At 45.7% G+C, this 9416-nt stretch overlaps 1 protein-coding gene across 1 annotated transcript; it reads right to left on the reverse strand.

Moving 5' to 3' along the window:
- Positions 1-461: 461 nt before the first annotated feature.
- Positions 462-2777, reverse strand: LOC311589596 (uncharacterized protein; the record flags this gene model as incomplete). The annotated part of the gene is made up of 3 exons (XM_084768093.1): positions 462-1224; positions 1506-1737; positions 2666-2777. The coding sequence occupies 3 exons, from the start codon at positions 2775-2777 to the stop codon at positions 729-731; spliced, it is 840 nt and encodes a 279-aa protein (XP_084624219.1). The 3' UTR covers positions 462-728.
- Positions 2778-9416: the final 6639 nt, after the last annotated feature.

Below are 9416 nucleotides of genomic sequence, written 5' to 3' on the forward strand. Positions count from 1 at the left end.
CAAATCTGCATATTACAAGAAAGCGGAATAATCAATATCCATTATGTGGGCAGACATTATTACTATAAGTCTCCTATCAAGAGTGCAACGCTAGCAAAACAAAAGCAAAGTGTGCTAATCGTGACCTAAGCACTAGACAAAATTACTATACTTTTCCAGAGCGCAATCTTCAGCAGAACGCAGCTGCCTCCCACTAGAGCTCCCAGGGACTTCTTGACATCTCAGCCTAAAAATGACCCACCTGTCTCCTTCTTCTTTGGCTTCCTAAGCACCAGGGTCTCTGCCATCAATCAATTTCCTTTCTTCTTTCTCTTTTCTCCACCCTCTTCAGATCCCTTAAGCACCCTTCATTACTTCTTCCAAGGACCACACTCAAATCTGCAGCCCAGTTTGCAGTGAATCTCCTTTAGTGCATTCTCCTAAAGCTACTTTTAAAAATCACTACCACTGAACAAACATAATCTCAGCAAAATTTAAAGATGTTTAATGTTATAACAGTGGAAGACTGCGGAAGGGGAAGTAAGGTACAATCTGAAGGAATGAGAGTGGCCCAGTTACACACACTTGGGATGCCCATCCCATAGAGCTAGGCTTCCCCACCTGTCGACCCCACTTCCCCCATGTGCTCGCTGCGGGATGACAACCACAACACTCCAGAACCACCCCCCCTCCAAGGAGGCGGGGTTATGCCATCAGCCAATCAGAGTCCGCGATCCCGGGTGTCCAACCTATGGGGTGGCCGTGGCCGTGCAGGGGGAGGACATAGGGTGGTCCGGGAGGGGCCGCGTCCGTGGGAGGAGTGCACGTGTCCAGAGAGGCGGGGAACCCGCGGGCGTCCAGCTGCCCAGGCGCCCGCTGGGTTGTCCGAGGCCAGCTGCCCAGTGCGGTCTTGGACTGGGCAAAGAAGGCAATCGCCCGCCAAGGAAGACCTGTCCATGTGTCCAGTTCCCAGCAAGAGAGACAGACACAAACAACAACAATAGTACCTCGCTCAGATCGGGCGAGGAGGAAAGTTTCTGGCCCGCGTCAGAGTGGAGGTCGCCAAAGCAGGGAGATGCTATGCAAGACAGGAGGGGCACATTGTGGAAAGAAGGGGACAACCGGAGGGCTGCGCGGGCAGGACAGGGTCCCGGGTGCGGTCCTTCGGAGGCTAGCGGCGGGGTGCGCTGTCCAAGGTGCAGGGGAGGCGGTTGGTGCGTGGCGGGCGCAGAGCCGGAGCGGACACTGGCCGGCCAGAGGCAAAAAGAGCGGAAAACAGCTGTGTTGGTCGCCGAGTACCCCTGGCTCGTAAAAGTGCTGGAGCCCGGGGAGCGGCGGGGAAGGGCGCAGGGGGGATCCCCTACACCGCAGCCTTCCAGCCTCACCTCCAGCTCCGCTCCCCTCCCCCCCTCGCCCACTCCCCTCGGTGCCTTGTTCCCCGGCCGCGGCGGGGGCGGGACCTGGAACCCACCCTGGGCTGCGAGTCGCGACACCCCGGGGATGCTGCGGGCCGCGGAGCTGCTTACCTGGGGCCGCGGTGCGGAGATTCGAGGCTAGCGAGCGCCGGGTGCGGCGCGGCTCCTCCTTGCCTCGGTGTCTCCTTCGGATCGCGCTTCTGCCCGACTCTGTCCAGGGCGCGGAGCTGCCAGACCCGGCTAGACTGCAGCCACTGCTCGCGCCGCCGCCGCTGCCGCAGACAGAGGACGCCCCGTGGCGGCTGGAAGCCTGTGTGAGTAGCAGCGCCCGGGAGAGTGGGATCTGCTCAGGGGCGCTGGAGACTCCGCGGCTCGGGGCGCGCGGGCGTGCGCACGCGCGCCTGCGAGTGTGAGTGATTGTGCGCGCGCGCGCCCAGGGGTGGGGGGAGAGTCGCGAGGGGCGGGGGAGCGAAGCTGAGAGATGCTCGTAGGGACCGAGGCAAAATTCGTCGCCCCCGGAAATCCGTAAAGCAGAGGAAGGATGGGCCGCCTGTCTAGCCTGGAGGAGCTGCGTGCCGGGTGAAGAAACCCAAAGAGAAGGCGGTGTGAGCGCTTGAGCTTGGGATCCCAGGCGGCCTGGGGCCCGGGAAGCGCTCGGCCACTGATGCTGCACAAGTGGCGCCTGCTGCACAGGACCGCGCTATCCCCTCGGGGGTGGAGCGGAAGAGACTTGCTCGAGCCACTGCTGCCCGTTTGGATTTCTAGGCTGGACGTTCAGGGACTGGTTATGGTGCCCCATGGTTGCCATGGCGACCTTGGAGGTGCCAAGCAGGAGACCCCTGGTGCGGGGAACTAGGGTGTATTTGGTGGAGTCCAGGCTGAGAGCATGGGGTGCACTGCTCAGTCCAGCACAGTCTAAGGTTGAGCCTGAGCAGAAAGGGTGTACTCAGAGTGTTAGGCTGCTTTAGTGGTAGTTGGGATCACTCTAGAAGAAATGTTACCTTTTTGTTCTCACTGGAAGCCACTTTTCGTCAAAGTTATCCACTTCCGCATAAAAAGTACCGGCCTTCTCTTTGTTATGATTCTGTCAACTGTCCAGGCAAACAAGTAATGCAAAGAAAGCTGATCCAAATACTCCTTTATCATCAGAGAGCTCTAACGCCTTGGGCATTATGGTTAAATGACACTTACCTGTCCTAGTACTAAAGGGTACATCAACCTGTCGGTATGCTTTTTTCCATGCTTATTTTAAATAAGTAAACTTTATTCACCCAGGAATTCTATATAACAGTTGCCATGCCCTTCCTGGCAGGAATCTTCCAGAGCAGCTTGGGTTTTGCACTTGGGCCTGCGCTCCAGTACTTGCACAGGACCACTGTACATTGTGCGTCCTCTATAAATGTTGAATGAATGACACTGTTGCCTAGCTTCACATATCCTGAAGGCAGAACTTGGATGCTAGGAATGTCACTGCCACCCCACTAGGCTTGCTTGATGTAAACTTAATGCCAGTTCCCTGTGTGAAGGACTATTTTGTCCCCTCTGGCTGCCAGGGCCCCTGTGCAAAGAAAGGAAGTAAGCGACTACTGGCCCACTGTGCAAATTTACCAAAAGATTCAGAAAGGAACTCAGTGGTGAGGAACTCGTGAGACAAGGAGAAAGGTCCTCGGGGACACCTAACCTCTCAAACCATCAAAGTTGCCAAGCACAGGTACTTAGCAGTTTTACAGGCTCCCTTCTGTAGAACAGGCTGGGAAAGGAGAGTTTACATGGCTGCCTGTCCCTAAAAGCTGGTCAGAAGCAAGCTCTTCTCCAGTCAGGAGTGCCCGGCCCTGAACACTGGCCCACACATTACAAGGTCACTGGGAACTGCTAATTCTGCTGCTGCGTCACGGGGCTCACTCCCTTCTATCTCACTATTTCCAATCATCTCCTTAGAAGCAGCGGTCCTCAATTTCACATTCCACGCTCAATTTCAACTCCTTTGAACTCAGGCTCTTCTCTGAGCTGCCTCTCTTGCCAGTCATGATACCGCAGCTGTGAACTATAACTGAAAGAAAGTGAAAATTAAAAAGGATTTATCTGGATGCTGCCAAACAAATCCATTTCGTGTTTTCTCTTCGGGGCCCCTCTCAGTGACTTCTCCACGGTTGGCCCACTTGCAGTCCTTTTAGGAGACAGTTGCTGTGATCTTGGAATTCTCGTCTTATCCAATAGAAAGTTTAGATAGCCAAAACATTTGCTTGAAAGGACTTTGGGAAACCTGTGAACAGAAATGCAGACTGGACCCCTGACAGGTGAACTAGACGACGAATATAAGGCAAAGTCTTCCAAGACAGCTTCCCAGTGTCTGTGCAATTCCATGCGGTTTCCACTTGCTTGTCTTAGCTGCTGGAGTGGAAGAATGCTCGAGAAGCTGTGACTTCTTCAAATATCTTGTCACAGCACCAAGAAAAGTTCTAAGAGGCCGATGCCTTAAAATCGACTTAGGCACGTGGCAATTGTATTTGCCTCCCGTTTAAAAGATACATCGTAGATACACAATAGGAAAGAAGAATAACAACGTGAGACATTTAATATTTCTGACTAAGTTATAGATTAAAAAGTTTCAGGGCTGAAGAGGTGGCTCACCCGTTAAGAGCATGTACTGCTCTTGGAGTTTGGTTTCTAATACCCACTGTTACTGCAGAGAGTCACAAATGTCCGTGTCGTCTTCATCTCCATGGAGATCCAGTGCCTCTGGCCTCCTGGGCACCTACACTCACGATCAAACCTACATGGAAGACATATACATAATTTAAAGTAATAACATTTTGTTTAAAGGATAAAAGTTTGGAGGAGCAATAAGGATTAAAGTATTGATCTCTAAATACCTGTGCACTTTAAATAATAGTAGACAATAATAAAATGTATGGCCCAGAGACTCATTCCTAATAAGAAGGATCTTTATAATGTATGAGCTCGTCTTCATTTTGCTAGAGTTGCCATAATGCTGTCAAACATTAACTTCTTTAGGAACACAGGAGTGTGACACAGCGCCTAAGGACAAACACAGCTGATTTGGTCATGCCTGATCAGTCTGTCTGTCTAAATGAAAAAAAAAAAAAAAACCAGAGGCTCCCATCTCCAAGCAACAGCAGATTTTGTCAGGGAGATGTTCTGTGCATTTCAAAGTGAGCTCCTCTTGCTGGGAGCACACCTTCCCGAGTCTTCTGAAGTGAGAAGGCAGGGGCCCTTAGCTGAAGGGCTGCTGAGGTTTCAGTGGTTGTGAGCTCGCATAAGGATACAGGTAATTTCCCTCGTAATTAGGTCCCAGATCATTTCGTCCACTTGAGTTGTAAATGATAAAAAGGACCTTGACCAGCACTTAAAATCAAAGTGCCAACTCAGTACAGAGTGGAACCTTGAACAAGGAGCAGGCTTGGGTTACCCAGTTTATACCCACGCTGTTACTGGTAGTACAGTCTTATTCCAGATACTTCTTAGGGCAGCTTAATTCTGACCAGATGTTAGAGGAAAGTAAAAACAAACAAAAACAAACAAACAAACAAAAAACAGAGAGGAACTTACAGCTCATTCCAAGCAAATGTGGGCAAGTATCTGTTTCAGTCATCAGTGCTACTATTTGGTACAGTTGGCACGCTACAAACCGACCACTCTAATAGGAGTTATAGATTTCCCTGAAGCTAACAGGAGCCTCTCTCTAAGAAATGAACCTTTGAATAGACAACACTTTGCATCAAATTTCAGAGAGTTGTGGGAACACTTTCTGAAGATGAGGTGAAGCTCCATACTTAATATAGGTCTTTTTGTACATTGTCAATTTATGACTAAAGTAAGCAAACTGGTGGGATATTATTATCTCATTTTTAACACCAAAATCAGTAAATTTTATTACATATAAATACATACACTGTATATATGTATACATATATACAATATATAAACATAATTATATATTTATAATTCCATTAAACCTCACTTTAAAAACCTTTCAAACAAAGCCTTGACCTGTTGACACTGAATTGGTCCCTTTATCTCCTCTCAATTTTCAGCTCTATTTTATCTCTTTTGGATTATTTTAACCTAACGACTTCTTTAATGATATAAAGAAGATGCACAAACAGACCGGCGAACTAAACTTCTTGAGTACCTACTATATAAACGGTTCTTCTCTTCTCACTCTGGAAGCAATAAAAATGAGGCGCTTTGCCTTTAAGGCATCTACAGTTTAGCTTGCATTGTTCTTAAGAACTAAAAGAAAAAAAAGTGAACATGTGCAAAATGGATCACTTGAGCCAAGTGCAGCAAACAAACTTCTGTCTGAGCTACCAGTGAGAACTGATGAGGAAGCTATGGTTAAGTAGAACATTTCCTCAATGATTGAGGCCAAGTCTATATTCATGTTTCCAGTTGCACACGTCCTCATAGTAATGATTTAAGTGACCACGAATGCTCCTGCTCTGTTGCTGTAGTCTGAACTTGAATTAAAGGTGTGAAGGCAATACAATTGCTGAGATGTTAAAATGGCTGACGTAAACAGGGGCGGCTATGGGCTACCAGTCTTTGAGGATCCCTAGGCAGACTGGAATATATTAGATAGAATATGCTAGATCTTCTATCAACCCATCAAGGAATGTGAAGGGCCACTATACATTGTTTAAAAATATATCTGTGAAGACCCAGAAGTTCATTCTTGGATAATTTTCATGTAAGACTGTATCACTGACGTGCTTAAGAAATCTTATGTTTTGACTACCCAGTTTATTCCACGTATTAACTCAGAAATATTTTTAGTTGGTGTAACTTTTAAAAAGAGAATTTTCAAGTAATTAGTAGAAAGGCAGTAATCCATGGTGGAGCAAGCAGTCTGCTGAGGCAGCCTCTCCCACTTAGTATAGGGTAGCATTAACATAAAGCTACAGAATCAAAGCTGTGGGAAGCCCAACCATCCACGTATTGAACACTCGGCATGATGCGCCTTCTTTATAGGCTCTGGAGGTTGCAGGTAGGGGAGTGAGGACCGCAATGCTCATCCTGCGACTGTTTTAGAGGCAATCTTAGTGCAGCATCAGAATGGCACAGGATTTGCCACCACGGGACCTAAATTCAAATCGCATTCAATCAGTGACCTGCCATGTGATCTTGGACGCTTCACCTACCACGGCACAGTGCCATGTCTATCCCAGCTGGATGGTGCCTTCCTCTTTGGTTTGTTAAGAAAATTATATGAGGCAACATGACTAGGTTCCCTGGCATTGTAGAATACTGGCTCCACATCAAGCGTGTGGCAGAAACTTGGAAGACAGGCATGATTGAGAAGCTCCTGAAGCAAGTGTGGCTACTTTTGTGAGACTGCCTCACCGAACAGGGTTGAAGATTCCTGGGAGTCCTTTCCAAGGATATTTTAAGAAAACCCGCACAACCAAAAGTTGGCAGAAAGTGACACATTCAGGAAATTGCAGAATTCATAATTGGAGAGGTGCTGTAATTCTGTTACTGTTGCAAAAGCTCATGCCTTTCTGTCCATCTGTTTTTAATCACTATGGTTTTTTTTCTCTATTATACAGTTTCTAGTTCCCTGGTGATGCTTTGGCCCCTAATTTAATTATGCAAACATTAATTTTCCATATTAGTATCAATGCCTAAAGTCCCTCTCTTTAAAAAAAAATAAATAACAGATTACTGCCCAAAGATGTGCACATTGGGAGAGGAAATAAATAATACAAATATATATAAGAAGACATGCAGAAACATTACCTCTTATGGATGATCACGGTTCATATTTTAATGTGTATCGTCACAGACAGATATCTGTTTATATTTATTTTCTTTAAATGTCATTTAAGCTTGGGGATGAGACCTTTGTCAAAAATGTTATTTAAGTAAAACAGCGGTCATTAAATGTTATCATTTTAGGAAGAAAAAAAAGTTAAAAACATTAATGAAAAGTTTAAAAAAAAACCCATTCATTTTCTTTTTCAAGATGGGCTTTTTCCTCAAGCGGGTCCTTGGAAATGAGGTTTTTAATTGGGCATCCTTGTAAAGCTTTCTACCTCTTTAAGTCTCTGCTTTGGGCGTTTCTAACAATGAGAGCTTCTTAGTGGTTCTTTACAAGTTTAACTTTACCTTGCTGACGTGTTCTGGAATCACACGCTGTGCCCCTGGGCCTCTGGCCATTGTGCTGATACTTTGCATCACTTAACCTCTGCCCCCCAAAGCAGGTCCGCTCTAACCTTGGACTTGGCATTGCATTCCCTGATGGAGCAGGAAAGAGTCTTGACTTCAATAAGTAACCAGAGTGCTCCCTGGAGTTGCCATCTACTAGGCCTGCAGAAGGTTGGCTTGGGGGTGGCAAAGTATTTAAATACATGTTTTCAGTTGATTGCTACAGGCAAAATGGATAGAGGTGTCGAACAGTCCTTAGTAATTAATGCAAATGGCAGCTAAAATTCCAGTGGACTTGCCTACTTTTGCAGTTGATTTGCTCTGTTTTTCCCAGGAAGAAAGATGTTGTATTTAATATAATAATAATAATAATAATAATAATAATAATAATAATAATAATAAATGCAGTGAGGTTTACAATTTGGGCAATTTGCTCATTGTATAGAAGGCAAGAGGTCCCAAAAGTAAAAACACCTCAAGCCATACCATCCCACCCTGCAAATCTGATTGCCTTTATTAAAATGAAAGATAAACCACTACTGGAAGAAAAGAAGGTGGGGGGAAGAAAAGAAGGAAGGAAACCCAGGTGGGATTACTTATAGGAGTTGTCTTAGTCCCTTTCCTACAGTGATAAAACGCCATGGCCGAGGCAACTTACGGAAGAGGTGATTTGGCTTTACTGGAGGGATGCCAGTCTGTGATGGTGAAAGGCAGGTAGCAGGAAGCAGGTGGCTGGAGCAACAACTGAGAGCTCAACACCTCAGACTACAAACAGGAGGCAGGAAGGGTTACACTGGAAACTGGATGTGGCTCTTGAAACACAGAATCGCAGTGATACCTTCCTCCATCTACAACCACACCTCTTATCCTCCCAAAACAGCGCCACACATGCCAAAAATGTAGGGAATGTCCCATTCAAGCCACCACAGGTGTATGGTCTGCCAACTGACCCTATACTGTATATGGTGAAAGTTTTAAACAAGGAAGTCACCATCCTGAATTGCATTTCACATAAAGAAAAGAGGTGATTAAAATAGAAAAGTGGTGAAGCACAATGTATCTTGGAAATTGTACACAAGGAATATCAATATGCGTTGAAAGGTTTTGGTGGATGCTGAACGTCTAAGAATTGATGGCACCACTAGGACTTAATTGCAGGAACTGGTCCTGTGTACTGAATCAGTGAATTTCAACATCTCAGAAAGTACATTCTCCTGGCAAAAAAATCGCGTATCTATTCTTTCTTGTGTCAAGTGTTCCATGATTGTTTGTACATATCTGTGTCAGAGTGAAAAAGGTTTTAGAGAGAGTGACAAACCAGAGTCTTTTTTGAAATGGACTAAACTTATGGCGCTGGCCCTGACTAGTCAGATTAGGGCTAAAATAGACTACTGCTTAAACAGCATGAGTCTAGTGATTCAGAACCCATAGAAAGCCCTTCCTGTGTGATCCGGCTCCCATGAAGCCTGCAGAGTCCGCTTACTTCCATGTCCTTTGATTACATATTTTGAAAATGAGATTTTAGTTACTATAATGAAACTATATTTGACCATAATGATAAAAATGAAAATAATGAATGGCTGCTGAGAGAGAGATTGATTCAGTCCTCTCTAAGGACAAGTTCCCTAATAGGTTACTCAGTCTCAAATTGTCAGCCCTAAACATATACACATAGGAGCAACACTAAATGGACTCAGCAGACAATATCTGTAATTATCTATATATGTGATTATATATAATATCAAAATATTAATTTAAAAAGTCATGAATCAAAGAGACTGGGAGGATACAGGAGGAGTTGGAGGGCAGAGAAAGAGGGTAGAAATGATGTAAATACACTACTCATGTACCAAA

Source organism: Acomys minous, assembly GCF_964271855.1.
Source record: "Acomys minous genome assembly, chromosome: 18".
In the NCBI taxonomy this organism is placed as follows: Eukaryota; Metazoa; Chordata; class Mammalia; order Rodentia; family Muridae; genus Acomys; species Acomys minous.